This window comes from Rattus rattus, chromosome 3 (assembly GCF_011064425.1).
Source record: "Rattus rattus isolate New Zealand chromosome 3, Rrattus_CSIRO_v1, whole genome shotgun sequence".
Classification (NCBI taxonomy): Eukaryota; Metazoa; Chordata; class Mammalia; order Rodentia; family Muridae; genus Rattus; species Rattus rattus.
This window is the reverse complement of record NC_046156.1, coordinates 54,251,153-54,271,005: the sequence shown is the minus strand read 5'-3', so window position 1 is coordinate 54,271,005 and position 19,853 is coordinate 54,251,153. Positions and strand designations below refer to the sequence as shown.

General features: G+C 43.8%; 2 protein-coding genes across 2 annotated transcripts; one reads left to right on the top strand and one right to left on the bottom strand.

The window, feature by feature from the left end:
• Positions 1–8,667, bottom strand: Dclre1b (DNA cross-link repair 1B). The gene is made up of 4 exons (XM_032897595.1): positions 8,091–8,667; positions 7,242–7,407; positions 6,582–6,764; positions 1–3,236 (listed from the first exon to the last, which is right to left on the bottom strand). Exons 1-4 carry the CDS (start codon positions 8,277–8,279, stop codon positions 2,149–2,151), a joined length of 1,626 nt encoding a protein of 541 aa, XP_032753486.1. The 5' UTR covers positions 8,280–8,667; the 3' UTR covers positions 1–2,148.
• A 56-nt stretch (positions 8,668–8,723) lies between these two features.
• On the top strand, positions 8,724–19,853 carry Ap4b1 (adaptor related protein complex 4 subunit beta 1). The gene is made up of 11 exons (XM_032897596.1): positions 8,724–8,963; positions 9,046–9,235; positions 11,068–11,292; positions 11,762–11,892; positions 12,243–12,390; positions 14,097–14,593; positions 15,488–15,571; positions 16,234–16,337; positions 18,031–18,238; positions 18,469–18,750; positions 19,124–19,853. The coding sequence occupies exons 2-11, from the start codon at positions 9,123–9,125 to the stop codon at positions 19,549–19,551; spliced, it is 2,220 nt and encodes a 739-aa protein (XP_032753487.1). The 5' UTR covers positions 8,724–8,963; positions 9,046–9,122; the 3' UTR covers positions 19,552–19,853.

Sequence of the window (19,853 nt, the reverse complement as noted above, 5' to 3'; positions counted from 1 at the left end):
TGTTGAAAAATATGAGAATGATTTATTAACATGTAGTTACATCCTATTAACAAAGCATTTTTGATGGCACTTTGAGTTCCAATTAAGGAATTAAGGAACCATATACAGTGTTATCTTATGGCCCCCCTTTTAGTATTGTTCATAGGCAAGCATGGCAACCAGCTGGAGGACAGCTTTATTGACTCAGTTCTCCTTCGCTTTTATGTGGGTTCTGGGGATTGAATCTAGTTCACCAGTTTGTGTGACAAGTGCTTTTACCCACTGAGCCATCTCCCTGGCCCCCTTCAAAACATTATTTAAAAATTATTTTTATTTATGTGTATTATGTGAGACCATACAAGTTTTTGTGCAGTTGTTCACAGGTCAGAAGGTGAAAGACCCCTGGAACTTGAGTTATGATCAACCCAATGTAGGTGCTGGGAACCAAAGCCGGGTCTTCAAGAGCAGCACATTAAGAGCTCCTAACCACTTGGCCATCTGTTCTGCAGCCTTTGTGTGTGTGCACATGTGTGAAGCATCCTACTTCTGAAAATGTACAGATTTTACACATATCCTCAGAGACTAGAAAAATGCCCATCAACTAGTCTACGTGGAAAACATTTAACTTTGTGTTTTCATAGAAAATTGTTTTGAAGATTGCCTTTTTTGGCACTCAGGATAGAATCCAGAATTTCAGTTTGCTAAGCACCCATCTTACCAGAGCTAGACTTTTAGCTACGAAAACCAATATTTGAAATACTGTCATGTGCCAGGCAATGAGCTAGGGAATTTTACCAATAGTCTGCATAGCAATCATGGGAGGTAGATATCTCAGCCCCCACATTGCAGCTGAGTAAGGCTCATCTATTCAAGCAATTTGCCATGTGTCCTGGATTCCAGCCAATGTCTAGGCTTCCTGTTGAACCACATGCCTCACCTGCTGCAGTTCCTATGAAGCCCTTAGAGGTTTATAGGAAGGTCACTGACAAAAACAGAACTGAGTACAGTGTGTCCAAGAGCAAAGTCTTATTTTGCTCAATAAACTCCACTTCTCCCTCCCAAAGTAGCAGAGCTCCTCCCTCCTTCCAAGGGTGAGGCGGCTTTCTTTATTGTTACTGCTCATGGTTCCAGGCCTAAGCTGCTCCTTGCCTGCACCCTCCCAGAGCACATTTCCTCATGGCTCTGCTATCAGCTGTCTTGCTTATTGGTTTGGCATTTTGTCAGGTTATGAGCAGGGCAGGGTAGAACTGCATACTCTGACCCGTTCCAGCCAGCTGGCTCCTTGGTCTCTCTCCCCTGGATACTAAAACAAACAAGCTCTGTGCTCTGGCTCCCTAATTCAAACTTGTGGGGGTGGGGGGAAAATCCCAGCTATGTGAACCATCAGAGGATATCTGGCAGCACATTTGATCTTCTGTAGCTTTAACAAAGCAGTGTCTCCAAGCATCCAGTAGCGCTGACATGTTCTAAACCTTAATGTTCAGCTTGTTCCATGGGCCACCATGGTGCATGGTGTCTAACCTCCAAATGGCTATGTTCCAGATGGATGTCTCATGACAGTTACTAAACCCTTCACGCAGGAGGAAGGTGTTATTTTCCTAACACTGTTTCAATGCCTTTTCATGGTTTCCTGTTCACTCCAAGAGGCAGAAACAGGAAGTTACTTGGTTAGGGTCATGTCACTGCGAGTCAGTGACAGTCAGGGTTAGAACATGCTGCTCTGCACCCCCACTTTATCCTCCAGCGCTATAAATTACAGTCTGAAAATAAATAATGTAGACTTTTATCTGGAAAAAGGGTGACGGGAACTTGGGGACTGGGATATGACAAAGGAAATGACAACGGGACAAGCCTGGTTCTTTTTGATTCAGACTCTAACAAAACAAAAAACAAACAAACTGCATGCTGATAAAGGGTTGAGAAAAACTGGGTTAAACCAAGTGGAACAAATTAAATTGCTATGGAACTTCTAAGAACTTTCAATGTGCTTATGAACACTGAATAGTTTATATAATGAAAACTGTTTCTTAAATATAATAAAATTAAGCAATAAATGTACTATAAAACTAAGGGTTTCTTAGGCACCAGGACTTCATAAAAAGCTTTAGAAGAGCCACTCAGAGTGAGCCACAGGATTCTGTAAAGGAAGACACCAAGCCAACTCTTGCCCTAGACATCATCCACTGTGTTCATAACCACAGGACTGTTACACTGCGCTCTCTGGTGTTTTTCCACTTGCTGGTCAAAGTTCCTGGAGGAGAACCCTGCTTGGAGGAAATCCACTGGAGTAAGAAGGTATTTTAACGCCAGGCCCCCGGACTCAGGAGTTAGATGAGTGGTTCTGCTAATGTGAGTTGGGGGAGAACCACAGCCCATGCCATTGCTTTGGTTCCCTCTCGTTGGTGAGCCACTACCTCCCCTTGACCACAATGGGGACCCTAAGCCAATTTCCTCCCTGGTTTCTGGAAAGGGAAACTCATCTACAGGCTGTAACTGCACTGAAAGTTCCAATGGGGCAGTCAACACAGTTGCCATCTTGTTGGAGTCACAGAAAAGAACTGGCTCATCACCTTCTTTTCTGCAGAAATCTGGGAACAACTGCTTCCTGGCCTGCAGAGGATGGGGGCAAAGCCTTGCAAGGCACCCAGCCCAGGGGGAGAGGCTTTCTTTTTTGTGTTTCTTTGAGTCTCTGTCAACTTTAACCTGATCAGCTTTCTCCTCAGGGGATTCAAACACAACACCCTGGGTTCTTGGCCTCTTTATCCTCCTTTCTAACTGCCAAAGCACATTTGTTTTCCTCGAGGAGGAACTCATGTATTGTTGCACAGAGTGTGGAATCAGAGGCATAGAGAGCCTAGGACTCAAGCTGTCCTGAAAAAACTCTCCACAAGGCTGTTCACGGACTATGGGCACCACCTGGCAAGGCCTCAGAGCTGCAACAAACGCTCGAAGCTCAGAGTAGGATGAATGGTCAGAGTAAGGGATGCTGTAGATGCTGGGGTGAGGACTTCGTATTTTCCGGCTTGTGGGGAAAATAGCAATGGTGGGGTGGGTCTGGTTCCACTGAAGCATGGCCGAATGGCAGATTTCCATGTGGTCCACAGCGTGGATGCGCCCAGCTTCTTCCTCCACTGTGAACACGTCTGCCAGGCCCAGCAGCTGTACCAACTCCAGGCGTTGAGGACTCAATACCACCCAGGTCCGAAACTCAAGGGCTAGCTGCTCCAGAAGTGATTCTTTTCCTAGACTATAGAGGCCTAAATTTTGTTCAGAGGGTTGAGAGAAGAGAAAGAAGAGAATGAAGCTATTAAAGACTCTTGATCAACCAAATGTTTAGCAAAAATACATAAAATCTATGTGGCAATCCAAGAAGTTTATCGAGGAGATGCATTTAAGATATACAGCAGAAGCCTGTATGGCACACAGGAATCCACTTAATTTTTTTCAGTTCAAGAGAAAGCATGTACTAAGCACCAGGCACTGCGGAAACAGATTAAGGTCTCAGCTCTCCAGGGTCCCATCCAACTGCAGACTCAGAAACAATGCAGTGCAGGGTAACTTCACACACAGGCACACTGTCATAAAAGGCACAGAACAACAGCTGCAGGTGAGGAAATGTACAATGGCAGATGACAACTGAGCCACGTCCACTTTTGGGGATGGGTGAGGAAAGCTTAAGTACTCCTTTGGGGTAAAGAACAACACGCTTCCATCTAATTGAAGATGTACAATCTAGAGGCTATTTATTTATCTATATCTACTAAGCCATGAAGTCCTGGGTCAGCTCAGGCTTTCCGTGGGCTCCCACAGGGTGCTTCTCTGGGCAGCACAGGTAGGTAGCTGACTGAAGCCAGCTCCTTTCCGCTCTGGCTTTTATTTTTCTGATCATTTTCCTTCACCTGTTCTGTATGTTGTCTCACTCCATACAGTGCTTTATGTGCTCAATATGTATCAGTTCTCTTAGCAAGAATCTTATCTTTACCTTGGTGTTTACAACAATGCCAACAGCATGCTGGGTAACACGACAGACTCTTTAGTTCTGCCATTGTAACACTTCTCCCTGCCTGAACATTCGTATAGACATGCCAAAGGAAATACTCCATGCTTTCCAACAGGCTTAGAGAGGCTCATACATCAGGTATGTTTCCTCGCTCCCTTTGTGCTTGTCGTTTTTGCAAATTAATGGAAGATGATTCTGGCTGAAAGGAAGCCAAGCTATTTCTTATAGGACGGATCAGTGTTAACCAGCAAAGACAGGGTACAGTGGAAAGCACTGTAAGAGGCCCCGCCTGAGTGTCACTAAAGTAAAGATAAATAGTGAGATATATCACTAGAGAGGCAAGCCAAGATCTTTTGTTAGTGGACCTTTCAAATACTGAAAATTCTGTAGATGAAGTGGAGGTTGATGAACAGAATGAGGTAGGAAAGTGATAAATTTTAATCATCAGAATACTATGACTTTATAAAAAAAATAATACAGTTGGATTGTCAAAGGCCTAGATGGGAAGTCAGAAGTAGAGGTTCCACCGAAAGGTACTCACATAGAAAGAAATGCAGACCTGAGCTTCAGCAATAGCTGTGGTGACGGATATGGGAGTTGCTATTTAATAGCTGCTCTCAGACTTTACGGTTTCATAATTAAATTGTTAACTCCTTACAAAAATGTTTGTTTTACATCTACTCCCTTTGATTATGATTGAGACAAAAATGTAGTTGGTTTTCTGCTTTCTATACATCATCTTCCTTCTTTGGGTCCTTCCTTACAGGAAGCCCTCAAAGTCAGACACCATATTTTGTTCAGATTTATAGCCCTACCACCTACTAGATACGTGGTACATTTTTACAGGGCTTATTATATATTTGCAAAATTAATCAATCCCTACCACAGGCGGTCTCCTGAATAGTTGTGCTGCTCTTGAGAAAATTCTGCATGTTAAACTTCAAGAATAGTCAGCAACAGTATTTCTTCATGAATAGTTATGCAATCCTGAGGGTAGGGAATATTTCTCAATCAGTTTGGTAGTTACCTTGGAAGGTACATAACTTTTTTATTATTTTTATTTAAGGCCAAATTTGAAACTCCTTTCAGAGTTGGGATACATGCTTTAAAATATTCATTTTCCTCTTTTAAGGATCTTTAATTTTAGGAACAAGCAAAGAACTTATTTAGAGCAAAATCTGTTACATTTCTTATAAGAGAAGCTAATTTTTATAAACTATCTCTTAAAAAGCAACTTCAAAAGAGTCCCAAAAATATAGTATACTACTGTGGACTCAGAACAAGCAAACAGCTGTTTTTTTTAATGTTCCTATTTAAAGCATAGCAATCATAAATTCACTTAGCAAATATTTATTAACTACCTCTTTTCCAGGCATTACGTAGGCACTTGAGATAGAGCCCTAAGAAATAAAGAGCCCCATTATGGTAGGACCTACATTCTAGCAGAAAACAGTAAATTAAAACCATTCAACAGCTCTTTATTGAGATTAGAATCAAGTTCAAAATAGCTCAACCCCACTGCCTTTCCAGTCTCCTTGCATACTATGCACCTGTCACACTGCCTGCTGCTTCTGACAAAGCCTCCTCCTACTTTTCCTCTTTTTTTTTTTTTTAAAGATTTATTTTATTTATTATATATATAAGTACACTGTAGCTGTCTTCAGACACACCAGAAGAGGGCATCAGATCTCTTTACAGAGGGTTGTGAGCCACCATGTGGTTGCTGGGAACTGAACTCATGACCTCTGGAAGAGTAGTCAGTGCTCTTAACCACTGAGCCATCTCTCCAGCCCCCTACTTTTCCTCTTTAAAAATATTTATTTACTTTATTGTATGTGTATGTGTGTGAGCCTGAGTATATATATGTGTACCACATACGTGCAGGAGCCCTCAGAGGTGAGAAGAGGCACTGAATCCCCTGGAACTGAAGTCATAGATGGTTGCAAACCTCCATGTAGGTGCTGGGAATTAAACCCGGGTCCTGCTGAAGAGAAGCCTGTGTTTTTTGTTTTTTTTTCTTCTTCTTTTTTCTTTTTTTCAGAGCTGGGGACCAAACCCAGGGCCTCTACCACTGAGCTAAAGCCCCAACCCCGAAGCCTGTGTTCTTAACCACTGAGCCGTCCCCTCCAGCCCTCTTAAGAATTTTTGTTTTCTGTTTTGTTTTGTTTTGTTTTGTTTTTCAAGACAAGGTTTCTGTGTAGCCTTGGCTGTCCTGGAACTCACTCTGCCTGCCTCTGGAGTGCTGAGATTAAAGGGATGAGACACCACTGCCCAAACCTTAAGGGGTTCTTTAGGAGTTTGTTTAGGAGTTCACATTTGTGTGTGTGTGTGTGTGTATGTGTGTGTACATTATGACGGACATAAGCAATGGCATATTTTAAAATGTACAGAATACACTGGGAGGTGATAGTGGGCCAGGCTGCTTCTGCCTCCTGCATGCTGGGATAGAAGGTGTGGGCCACCAAACCAGCTGGGAGGTTCAATTTTAAATAAGATAATCATTGTAGGTTTTGCAAGAAAGGTGAGACCTGCACAAAGACTTGAAACAATGAAGACCAAGAATTTAGATTCACTAAGCATGAATGGAAGAAAAAGGGCTCACCAATCTTTATGTTGTGTTGGGGAAACTGTCGGATTAGCTGGATAATCTGTTGAGTAGCTTCCTGTCGGGAAGGAAGAACAAGGGCTGGGTTGCAATTGGTGTTGTCTAGATATAAAGTATGAATCTGTTTCCCCAGTGTCAGAGCAGGCTCCTTCAGCATGGATGGTGTATATCGAAAATCACCTGAAAGAACAATATATGGCGTGTGAGAAGTGGGCAAAACCAAAGGCTAGAAGATAAGCCTCTCCTACCTTCAGTAATAGATGGGCATTGGTTACTAGTTATGCAAAAACTGTGTCCTGGCTCTGAACTGTACAGTTTAGCTTCTTTGTGAAAATGTCTCTATCCTACTCCTGGGGAGCTTGTTTGTTTGCTGTTAAGAGACAGGGTTTCTCTACATAGGTTGGGTATCCTGGAACTCACTGAGCAGACCAGGCTGGCCTTGAACTCATAGAGATCAGTCTGCCTCTGCCTTCCAAGTACTGGGATTAAAGGTGTGCGCCACCATGCCTCTCTTGCTCTTGGGATTTTACTTAACAAAGGTTGGATAGTCAACGAGTAGGAAATCAGTTGGAAAGGGTTACTGTGCCTGTATGGGATAAAGCTATCTTTCTGGATAAAGGTAGCTAGAAAGTGTGAGGGACGCCTTGGGAGGCTCACCTGTGTAGAGAATTGTTCCAAAGTATCCTTCAAAGAGAAACATGACAGAACCAGGACAGTGATTGGCATCTATGAGGGTTACAGTCATGGTTTCTTGCCCAATTTCATCTAGAGGTAATACATGGCTCTCACCAATCTCCAGAGCTCGGATCCACTGCTTAGACACCTGAGGAAAACAGTTGGTCACCCTAGTAACTGTAGACTCCTCTCCTGGATCAGGAACTAACATTCATCAAGGAAAGCTGACCAAGTTCTGAACCACTCTCATGTAAGCAGTTATAAGAATTCCCAAGGAATCTCTCCTTCCTCTTCTGTCTCCCACCCTTTGTATAGATTTAAACTCAGATTCTGGAAACAGTCTAAATAAAGATTCTCAAACTTTCTATCACAACCTCAGTGCCATTGGGTGGGAAACAACTGTCAGAAAAAATTCCGGTCTCATACCAGCCACTTCTTCTGACTCAGATGAGATGTTAGACAATATGTGCTTTTATCTAGTACATTAGATGAATTATTGGGGGTGGGTGGTGAGTGTTGGGGATCTAACTTAGGGTTTTTGCACACATTAAACAAGTGCTCCATCAGTGAACTACATTCTCAGTCTGGTACATTTTTAAAAGCAAATTAGGAAAACTTTAGTGTTTATGAAAAGATAGGAGTAATTTTCCTGGTATAAACTTACAGATAAAAACCTCCAGTCAGTTAGCTAAGAAGCCAGTCTTATTCTGCGATGACTCCCACATTTGTAAAAATCAGTCCTTATGTCTCCCACTCGGTCGCTGTGAGAGATCAGAAGTCCCCACCCAGATTCCTGGACTAGGTTTCAGAGACCAAATCCAGTCCCAATACCTGCAGGCGACGATGCAAGAGTTGGGCAGTGATGGGAGAGCAGTAGAGGGGCCGTGCCCAAGTGCTAGACAGGCCCACCGTGTGGTCACAGTGCATGTGGGATAAGAAGAAGAGCCGCGCGGTACCAGCACGGCGCAGGCTCCAAAAATCCACAGCGATGGGTGTTTGGGGGATTACGACCCCGTTCATGATGGCAGAGTGGAGGAGTCACCCAGTGGGGTCTTCGCGGGAACTGCACTCCTGGGTGAGGCTTCCACGACAGCGTCCCAACGACATGTGGATTCAAGAACAAGGCCAGAAGCCCTAAAGGAAAACCATCCCAGAAATGGAAGTGGTAGACAGGGTGAGGAAAAAGAGGGTGGCCGCGCTCGGGACAGCCAGGGTGGAAGCGCCCAACGCGGAAGAAGCACGGAGAGCATTACTCACACCCGTGCGCGGGAGCTTAGGCCCAGTCCGCAACTTTGTCAAAGCGCGCGCGGCGGCGGGGAGACAGACTCTAGTAGCTGATTTCCGATGGCTGGCCGCGACTCCGGCACAACGAGCTGCGCGCCTGCGCCGAGGGGAGAGAGTGTGGGGGAAGGGCGTCCTAGGGTCGGTCCCGCCTGCGCTCGGCGCTCGGAGCGACTGGGAAGCGCCTCGGAATGTTTCAGGGTGACGGGGCGGGATTTCCGCAGGAAGCTGGCTAGGTTCTTGTGTGATGGCCTCGGCCACTAAAACTAGATTCCGGGCAGCAGACTGTGCTACGTCTTTGGCCTTTAGCTGGTCGAGTATAGAATACGTAACTGGGCCCAGAGATACTTGAAAAGATCTGCTGGGCAGAGCGAACGGCCTGCAGATCTAGGGTCGGGGCTCGCCCAAGGGCGGAGGGGTGAAGTAAGTGTTCGGCCCTGGGGCGGGGACCGCAGAGTGACATCTTGCCTTCAGTGTTTTCACTGACTACATTTCCTTTATTCAGGCTCCCACATCGAAATTAGAAGGAGCCCACGAGTTCCCTACGGGTCTGTGGAAACTGTCCCGTGACTGTTGGCGAAGATGCCATACCTTGGCTCTGAGGACGTGGTGAAGGAACTGAAGAAGGCTCTGTGTAACCCTCATATTCAGGCTGATAGGCTGCGCTACCGGAATGTCATCCAGCGAGTTATTAGGTATCACCAACCTACCATAGAATGCTAACTCCCACCCCTACCTTCCCCCATCCTGCCCCACTTTTAATCCTCTTCGAGACTCCACTCTACAAAAGTCAATGAAGCTTCATACTTGGCACCTTTACCTTTTGGCTTTGAGGTTGCATTTCTTGATTGTCATCTCAGTCTCCCATGTGGAAGACTTACCCAGTTGAGAGGTTTCCCTCATGCTACAGGCAGTTGCTGCTGACTTCTGGTTCAATGACTCACACAGTACAGTTCTTTTTTTTTTTTTTTCCCTACATTCAGACCTGTATATCTCTCTGCTTGCTTGGCATTTCTACTTGGATAGTTTCCTCGTTAAACCTACTATTCTGGCTGTATTTTCGTTAGGAATGTCACCAGGCACCCTACCAAGCATGCTAGTCAACCTTGAAGACATTGTCTACTGTCAGGTGGCATGAAAAATTCAAAATATCTATTCTTTGTCATTAAAGCTGTAGCGTTGGCTCAGGCTGCCATTACCAAAGCCTGTTGTGGTAGTTTATTAATAAGTAGCCTCATCTCCTCACTTCAGTTAGGATTTTTTTCTATTATATATGTTTGAACACCTAACTAATCTATACTCTTAGCTCAAGAATGTAGGTAGAACCCAAAAGTCCCTTGGGGTGCTTTTTTTAAAAAAAATCCAGGGATCGGTTCAGATTTCATTAGGATGGGATAGAATCCAGGACCTTTATTGTAAACAAACATCTCAGCTGTTTGTAGTGGCTTGGTTCAACAACAAATCAGTGGAACCAGAGCTAAACTTTTATCTTGTCACCCAAGGAACAAAAAGAATATTCAGTTCTTGCTTGTGCCTCATAGCATGTATCGTTAAAGGTGTCACATTTGCCTAGTGAGCTGATCATGTAGCTAAAAAGTATTCTGTGAAGAAGCTTTTTCTGACTTCCATAGTGCCATGTGGGTGTGGATCTTCTTGGTTTGTGTCTTGTGCATTACTTCAAATTCTTACACAGGATTTTTTAAAACTCAGTGATGTTTTTGGCTGGTTTCTTAGTTGATCTTGAGTTCCTAAACATCTGTTCCTATACCTATTCTGTTTTTATGTTTTTGTTTTGAGACAGCCCTAGCTATCCTGGGAACTTACTTTGTAGACCAGGATGGCTTTGAACTCACAAAGATCCACCCACCTGAAGTGCTGGGGTTAAAGGTGTGGTTCACCATGCCCAGCTTTTTTTTTTTAATGTTTATGAGCATTTTGCCTGCATGTGTAGGTGTACCACAAGTATGCCTCATACCTGGTGTCTGTGCGTGTCAGAAGAAGGCATCAGATCTCCTGGAGCTATAGTTAGCAATGGTTGTGAACTATCATATGGGTGCTGGGAATTGAACCCAGCTCTCTTGCAAGAGGAACAAAATGCTTCTTAACCATTGAGCTCTCTCTCTCTAGCATGTACCGTCTTATAGATGATGTCCCTATATCATAACTCTGGGGTGTTAACGTTGAGTGTGCTGTTGCCATATCATGTCATTGGAATGTACCAAGGATTCAACAGTGTTGAAAATAAAGAGCAGTGGGGGTTGGGGATTTAGCTCAGTGGTAGAGCGCTTGCCTAGCAAGCGCAAGGCCCTGGGTTCGGTCCCCAGCTCTGGAAAAAAAAAAAAAGAAAATAAAGAGCAGCAGTCGCAGGCCCATAATAGTAAGCTTTGGGTAATGTGAAGTAGGTCCAGTTGTATTTCTCTAAGAACTCATAATTTAGTTAGATAGCCAGAACATATGTAAATAAAACTCTCCTTACAGATAGGGAATTGTGTGTTTTACTTCTGTCTGCTTTGTATGTTTGTCACAGGCACATGACTCAGGGCTTGGACATGTCTGATGTTTTCATGGAAATGGTGAAGGCCAGCGCCACTGTAGATATCGTTCAGAAAAAGTTGGTTTATCTGTATATGGGCACATATGCACCTTTAAAACCTGATCTAGCGCTCTTGGCCATCAATACACTCTGCAAAGACTGCTCAGACCCCAACCCAATGGTGCGAGGACTGGCACTACGGAGCATGTGTAGCCTCAGGTGAGGGCTCTGCTACCCTGGTCCTCAGGGCTGGTGAATATAAGAGGCTGTGGAGCAGGTTTGTAGGGAGGACAGCTTAAGTTCCTGAAATCTACAGCAAGTACCAATCTACTTTGAACTCAGGTTTTCAGCCATTACTTTGACTTTCCGTACTGTATCTCATGGTTTTCTTAAAGGTGATTTTCCTCTATCTTAGTAAAAGAGTTCTGAGTTTTGGTTAAAGATGTTTAATGAGCCACTACTGTAACAATTTGTGCTGGGTATGCTGCATTATTCCAAATGAAAAGTCAAATTATGCCTTATTAAATTTGAGAGAGGCTTTTTCCAATTTCTTATGATCTAGTAGATATACATTCAAACATGAACTATTAAGTTGTCTTTAAACTAAACCTCTGATGATTGAAGAAGAACTTAATTTTGTCAAAACTGGTATTTCAAGCTCTGGTTGACTCAGGGATATGTTTCTTAGGATGCCTGGTGTGCAGGAGTATATCCAGCAGCCTGTTGTCAACGGTCTGCGGGACAAAGCTTCATATGTCAGAAGAGTGGCCGTCCTTGGCTGTGCCAAGATGCATAATCTTCACGGAGACTCTGAAGTAGGTAAGCTCATCCATCATGCTCAGTCTTTATTTGTGTCTCTAGTATGTATATAATTTGGGGGGGGAAATATGCTGCTTGGTAGAAAATAATAATGTATCTGCACTATTTTGCATGTCTCTAAATAGTATGCATGCGTGTTTGTTTTATCTTTGGCTCCTATTTTCAGTCTTTGAAAGAAGTTTGCTTCTTGATTTATACGTTCCCTCTCACATGCAGAATGATGTTAGTTGGTACTGCCTTTGTTGTTTCTTTTAGCAGAGATGTAGTTTTGTCTGGCCAGAGCTGTTACTCTGGTTCTATCAGTATGACTCAAGGTGTTCTTTATCTGTAATCTTTGATCTTTGTTTTAGATGGTGCTCTAGTCAATGAGTTATACAGTCTTCTGCGTGACCAGGATCCAATTGTGGTTGTGAACTGTCTGAGGTCTCTAGAGGAAATTTTAAAACAGGAAGGAGGTGTTGTCATTAATAAGCCCATTGCCCACCATCTCTTAAATAGGTTTGGATGCTTTTTTTTTTTTTTATGAGATATGAATCATGGTAGGATTTTGTTGATGTATTAAACCAAGTCCTCCTTTATTATTGTGTACGATGGAGTGGTGGTGATAAGGATTTAGGTATACATGTGCCCCAGCATAAGGTCAGGAGACAACTTAGAGAAGTTGGTTCTCTCTTTCCACTTTTAAGTGGGTTCCAGAAATAGATCTCAAATTGTTAAGCTTACAGAGCAAGCAGTTTAACCCACTGAACCATCTCACTGGCCCTAGAAGTAACTTCAAGCTTACCACAATTATCAATTGATTTGTATTTCACTGAGAGGATTATTTTCATCCGACTTACTTTCTCTTGGTTTGTAAAGATAGTAGAAATGTGCTGTGCGGATACGTTTGTTCTCCAGTACCTGTTATGTCCCCCAAGCTAAGCCAGTTATTTATCTTTTTCTTTTTTTTAAAGATTTATTCATTTATTAAATATAAGTACATTGTAGCTGTCTTCAGATACACCAGAAGAGGGCATCAGATCTCTTTATAGATGGTTGTGAGCCACCATGTGGTTGCTGGGAATTGAACTCAGGACCTCTGGAAGAACAGTCAGTGCTCTTAACCTCTGAGCCATCTCTCCAGCCCGCCAGTTATTTATCTTAAAAGTTAGAAAATCTGGGGTCTTGGGGAGGTGACTCAGAGGTTAAGAGTACTTGCTGCTCTTCAGAGGAGGACCAGGTTTCAGTTCTCACCATCCATGTGATGACTCACAACCGCCTTTGACTCTAGTTTCAGGGGATCCGGTACCCTCTTCTGGCCTAGGGTACCAGACTGCACATAATACATTTAAATGTAGGTAAAATACTCAAACAAATGAAATAAAAATAAGTAAATCTTGGGAAAAATATAGAAAACCTGCCCCCAGAGGTATAATATAGTTTAGCAGTAAATACTTGATAGCATCTATGAGACCTGGTTCAGTCTCCATTGCTAGAAAATAATTAATGTAGAGAATTCGTATCTGATTTATATTGATCATATCTTTAGTTTTAAATAGGTATCCACTTGTACCATTACCTTGTCTTAGAATTTCTTTTTAATATTAATTTTTTTATTTTTAATTGTGTGTGTGTATGTGTGTGTGTGTGTGTGTGCATGTGTGTGTTTATGTGTGTGTGTGTGTGTGTATACACACATAGCATGAGCCCCCAAAGCCCAGAGGGGTCGGATCCTCCTGGAGTGGAAGTTATAGGTGGTTGCCAGTCACCTGATGTGGTTGGTTGCTGGGATCAAACTCCAATCCTATGGAAGAGTAGTACATGCTCTTCTAGCTTCATAGAATTAAATTCTTTTGTGTGCATGAGGGCACATGTGTGTGTGTGCATCCTGTGTGCGTGCGTGCGTGTTCCATGCAAGCATAGGCCACGGCATATGTGTGGAAGCCAGAGGACAACTTTTGGTAATCATTTCTTCCACCATGTGAGCCCTGGAGATTGAACTCAGGTCAACAGGCTTGACAGCAAATGTGTTTCTCCCTAGATCATCTCTATAGTCCTTGGTGTGTAATGTAAAGCCCACTTTTTAACGTAAAAAGAATTTGATTTTGGCATAATCTATTTTTAAGAATCCCCTCCCTCTCTTGTTATGATTTGTTTCATGGCAGTTGTATGTAGAATGTTCCATTTGGTATTAAAATAGTGCTTTTGTCTTGGCTTTTGGACAGAATGTCAAAACTGGACCAGTGGGGCCAGGCTGAAGTACTGAACTTTCTGCTCCGCTACCAACCCCGCAGTGAGGAGGAACTGTTTGATATCCTCAATTTGTTGGACAGCTATCTCAAGAGCAGCAGCACTGGTGTGGTGATGGGAGCCACCAAACTTTTTCTGATTTTGGCAAAAAAGTTCCCCCACGTACAAACTGATGTGCTTGTACGAGTCAAGGGACCCTTGCTGGCTGCCTGTTCTTCAGAGAGCCGAGAGCTCTGCTTTGCTGCTCTCTGCCATGTCCGCCAGGTCTTGCATAGTTTGCCAGGTCACTTTAGCAGTCACTACAAAAAGTTTTTTTGCTCTTACTCGGAGCCCCACTATATCAAGCTGCAGAAGGTGGAGGTGCTGTGCGAGCTGGTGAACGATGAGAATGTGCAGCAGGTGCTTGAAGAGCTGCGAGGGTACTGCACTGATGTGTCTGCTGACTTTGCACAGGCTGCCATCTTCGCCATAGGTAAGTACCTGATACTTTTGTTTCTTAGGACGTCAGGACAGCCAGCTACAGAGCGGAGGCCAGGGAGTCCGCAGGAGACAGTAGGAAATGAACCCTGCTTCAAAGACAAAGTCTCATGCTTTGGGCTGATTCATGTCTTGTGTCAGTGATTACAAGCATCTTCATTCAGAGCAGAGAAGGGTTAATGCAGGGGATAAGCTCACTTTTCCCTTTTTATTTATGCTAGGATCCCAAAACCACATGATGGTGCCCTCCACATTCAAGATGGGTCCCCTCTTTTCAGATAAACCTTTGTAGGAACACTCTTACAGACTTATCTAGAAGCAGGTTTCCATGATGGTGGTAAATCCAGTCAAGACCAGAGTGAAGATTAACTGTCACAACATCTTTGTCTCTTTAACCAAATAGGGTTTCTCTGTGTAGCCTTGGCTGTCCTGGAAGTAGCTCTGTAGACCAGGCTGTCCTTGAACTCACAGAGATCTGCCTGCCTCTGCCTCTGCATCACCAGTGCTCGGATTTAAAGCGTGCATCACCACCACTCAGCTGTTACTCATTTATTTTATTTATATGAGTACACTGTAGCTGTCTTCAGACACACCAGAAGAGGACATCAGATCCCATTACAGATGGTTGTGAGCCATTACGTGATTGCTAGGAATTGAACTCAGGACCTCTGGAAGAGCAGTCAGTGCTCTTAACTGTTGAGCCATCTCTCCAGCCCGTTATTCATTTTTAAAACATAGTCTTGCTATTTAGTCCAGACACGCCTCTAACTTGTGATCCTCCTGCTGCATTCTCTCAATGCTAGGATTACAGGTGTGCAACTTTGTCTTTGGCTAATGGGGAATGATTTTAGAATGACATGCTAGAATTTCACCTTTCCTTCCTCCATAGGTAATATTGCCAAGACTTACACGGACCAATGTGTGCAGATTCTAACAGAGCTGCTGGGACTTCGACAAGAACATATCACTACAGGTAATGAATGCCTTCCTAGAATTTTTTCCTCCCCCCTCTTCCTTCCTTCTTTCTTTTTTTCTTTTTCTTATTTTGTAAGTACTTAGCTCATAGTAGTTGTTTAAAGAAATCTTTTTGTTCAATGAATTTCCCACATATAGGCTGAACCGTGTCCTTGAATCATCTATTGCTCTCAGAGAAGCGTGGGCTCTGTAGATTTAAAAGGGCAGACTTGTGGCTGTTAGGAGTGATGAGAGGCTGTGCTGTGGGTAATGAAGTTACTAGGAAGCTCAGCTCACTTCTCTCTCCCCCTTTTGCTTCATCCATCTTCCAAGGCTGGGCTGAAGTGAGGCAAGGAAGGCTAGTAGAATACGAAGTGTAGGAGTGCCTTTTCCTCAGGCTTATGTAGATGCTGTGTTCAGTGTCAGTCGGCAACTCTGCCCCACCTTTGTCCCCAGCATTATATTCACAAAATGCTCCTGTATTTATTTACCTACCTTCATGTCAACCCGCTGTGTGTGAAATTCAGTGTATTGCCCATTTTTCAATTAATTAATAACCCGCTTCAAAACCTGTTTTACAGAAATTCAGTCAGAACCCAATCTGAATACACAACTCTTCCTGAGATTCTTTTCGGCATGGAGTCTCTAACTTGTTCTCTTGTGTCCTGGGCTGTATTGTAGTGGTGGTGCAGACTTTCCGAGACCTTGTCTGGTTATGCCCTCAGTGTACTGAAGCTGTGTGTCAGGCCCTGCCCGGCTGTGAGGAGAACATTCAAGACAGTGAGGTAGAATCTCTTTTTACTTCTAATCATAGAATGGATTATAGGACCCTGCCTTCTGAAATGAAATCTGTATTTGGTTTAGTTTGTGGTGCCGAGGATCAAACTTTCACTGGGTAAACACTTGTACACCTGAGCTATTCTCTAGCCCTGAAATGGAACCTAATTTCTCTTTAAAATCCTGATGTCCTCTGGGACATAAACAGCACCTAAGTTATAAAAAGACTTATCTATAGTTTCAGTTACAAATTCTTTGAATCCACTATCCTTTTGAATAATTATGAGTCAGATTTACACCATGGGACTTTATGTTGGTGGCAGTTCTTTTGTTTGCTAATTTTCGAGATAGGTGAAGTGGGTTTGTCCTAATGCTGCTGCTTGTGTTACAATATTTTTTTTTTTGGATGGGGGTGCAGCAAACTTTATTAATGGTATTCAAGAGAGTAAGGAGGGCTCCTTAGGCCCCTTCTGTTTTTATGGGTGTCTGGGATGGAAATTTGTGAGGGAGATGCTCAGTGTTGGGGGATGAGTTGGGATGGGGACTCCTCAGCAACTGAGGGCCTCTCTTGCTCTCAGTATCCTTGCTGGGGTGGGGTGGGTGGTCCAGGGTTTCTTACTCCTTGGAGACCATGTAGGCCATGAGCCCACCACCCTACCAGGAAATGAGCTTTACAAAGTTGTCATTGAGAGCAATGCCAGCCCAGCATCAAAGGTAGAAGAGTGGGAGTTGCTGTTGAAATCACAGTAGGCAACCTGGTCCTCAGTGTAACTCGGATTAATTTTGGTCCCCAAAACTGCATACACAAGTGTCTGCACAGAAGACACTGAGGGACCCTGCCTACTTGGTTCTGATTGATAAATAAAGATGCCAGCAGCCAATGACTGGGCAGGACAGACAGAGGCCAGTCTTTAGGATTCCTGGGTTTGGGAGAGAAAGGAGAGGAAGGAGCAGAATTACCATGAGAGGGGCATAGGACAGACCAGCCATGTAAGAATTCGGGTAAATGGCTCTCGTGGCCACTTCCCCAGTTGGGTCTGGGGTAGCAGAGATGAAATATAGATTGTAAAGGATGTTAACTCCGGCACACAGCTTTGATCCCAGCACTTGGGAGCAAAGACTGGTGGAGCTCTGTGAATTGGAGGGCAACCATGGCTGCACAGTTGGAAAAAGACCAAAGCAAAGCAAACGAGAAAGGAAATAGTAAACCTTAAATTGAACAAAAGACCCCCAAATTGAGAAAACCTAATTTATTGCCTAATCAACATTGGCTAACAAAAGTTTTGAGTTTTCCTTTATATATTAGGACATTTTGTTTTGTTTTTGTTTGTTTCTTTTTAAAGACACTGTCACAAACTCCAGGTTGTCCTCACAGTCACTATGTAGCTGACTTTGAGGGTGTTATAGACGTGACCCATCACCCTCAGGTGTTTTGTGTGTAACACTGGACATCAAACTCAGGGCCTCATGTCTGCCAAGTCAACATTCTGCTGACTGCCCTTCGCTAGCCCAAGTCTGTGTGCATTAGAAGTTCACTCTTGTTTGTTTTAGAGCAGTGGGGTGGGTCATACGGTACAGGTTACACCAGTGGAAGAGTATAGTTTATCTGCTGGCTGTAGGGAAGAGCCGGACTGGTGTCTGTCTAACATGTCCTCTTCTGGGCAGCCACATGTTAAGCATCTATTATTTTCTTATTCCTAGGGAAAACAGGCACTTATCTGGTTACTTGGGGTCCACGGGGAAAAAATCCCCAATGCTCCTTATGTGTTGGAGGACTTTGTAGAAAATGTGAAGTCGGAGACATTTCCTGCTGTTAAGATGGAGCTGCTGACTGCACTGATGCGCCTTTTCCTCTCACGCCCTGCTGAGTGCCAGGACATGCTGGGACGTCTGTTGCATTACTGCATAGGTAGGTCTCTCAGGGGATAATCCATGCTGAGACCCACACCGAGAGTTCTCACAGCTTTCATTGTTTGCTAAGTCCTGTTTGGGACTTAAGAAGAAAATGATACTTTGTGAATTATCTCACCTTCTTCTTTTCTTTGTCGTCTTATGGATAGCACAGAGGGTGGAAGAGAGTAGGGTGTTTTACTCAATAAAACTCAATGAGGTTTAACTCAATCCATCCTTTTTTCTCAGAGGAAGAAAAGGATATGGCTGTACGAGACCGGGGTCTCTTCTATTATCGCCTCCTCTTAGTTGGCATTGATAAAACTAAGCAGATCCTGTGTAGTCCTAAGTCTGACCCTTCTCTTGGACTTTTGGAGGATCAACCAGAACGACCAGTGAATAGCTGGGCTTCAGACTTCAATACGCTGGCGCCAGTGTATGGCAAAGCCCACTGGGCAACTATCTCTAAATGCCAAAAGATAGAGCATCATCGCCTTGAGCTTTCCCACAATGCATCCTTTGCCACATCAGGTAAAAACAGTGTTTACCTGACATCTGTTCATGGTAACGCTTTCTACCACCCCTTGTGGTGACTGGTGGGAAGTAAAATTCTGTAGTTAAACTTCAGACCGCTGCCTGAGTTAGAATCCTTTCTGGGCATGAGGGGAATTCATCATGGCTCATATAAGCCATTTATCTAAAGAAAGACACAGTATAAATGTGTTTCGTTTTTGATGTTTATGAGACAGCCAGTATGGCCTGGAGCTGGCTGTGTGCCCAAGGCTTCTCTTGCTTGATTCTCTTGCTTTCAATGCCCTCCACCGTGAGTGCTGGGAGCAGTGCGGGCTGCAAAGTTAAGGTGCTAATTAAGAGCATCTCTTATAAAGTCTTCTCACTCTTTTAGGACCCTTGATTGCTGAAGAGAACAAAGAAGGAGCACAAGAACCTCCGGACTCTGGAGCTCTCGTGCTGGTTCCCAATCTCCAGCTTACCGCTGAGTGTTTTGAGAAAACATGGCTTAGCCTCACAGTCTCTTACCAGCAGGTGCTTCCTTGGCAGGGAGAAGTCCAGCCCGACACTCTACAAATGGCTCTAAAAGTAGTGAACATTCAGACCATCGCAATGAGCAAGCCTGGGGCACAGCCCTGGAAAGCCTACCTCAGTGCTCAGGACGATGCTGGTGGGCTCTTCTTAACTGAATTGCTGTTGAAGCCTGAGAACTCAGAAGTGCAAATCTCTGTGAAGCAGAGTGAGGCCAGGACTGAAGCCCTGCATGGTTTCGTTTCTGTCCTGGAAACTGTGATTAGAACAGTTGGAGATATAAAATCATAACAGAGTCTGCTCTTGCCTTGGGTGAGCTGGAAAGCGTCAGAGCCCTCACTGCCTTTAACAGCTGCTTGTGAGTCCTTGATCAACTGCGAAAGAGAAGGGACGTCTGGGAATCCCGGCTCTTATGTTTACCCAGTTTCCTACCTTGTTCCTTTCAACCTGTCAGGAATTGATCCCATCTAAAAGGAGAATGTATACTGTAGTATTGGTAGGGGAGAGATTGGGGTGAAGATAGACTGGGGATATTTCTCTGTTCATTTTAAGGGCTGTAATATTTATTAAATAATGCCTGGCATTTGTGGAAA

Bases quoted from the DNA above. Each gene is read 5' to 3' on its own strand.
- Dclre1b (XM_032897595.1), bottom strand. From the start codon at position 8,279: ATGAACGGGGTCGTAATCCCCCAAACACCCATCGCTGTGGATTTTTGG. The intron at 7,408-8,090 runs GTATTGGGACTG...TGTTTTCCTCAG, and splicing joins TCTTGCATCGTCGCCTGCAG to GTGTCTAAGCAGTGGATCCG. The intron at 3,237-6,581 runs GTGAGCCCTTTT...AACAAAATTTAG, and splicing joins CCAACACAACATAAAGATTG to GCCTCTATAGTCTAGGAAAA.
- Ap4b1 (XM_032897596.1), top strand. From the start codon at position 9,123: ATGCCATACCTTGGCTCTGAGGACGTGGTGAAGGAACTGAAGAAGGCT. The intron at 16,338-18,030 runs GTAGAATCTCTT...TCTTATTCCTAG, and splicing joins AGAACATTCAAGACAGTGAG to GGAAAACAGGCACTTATCTG. The intron at 18,751-19,123 runs GTAAAAACAGTG...TCACTCTTTTAG, and splicing joins TGCATCCTTTGCCACATCAG to GACCCTTGATTGCTGAAGAG.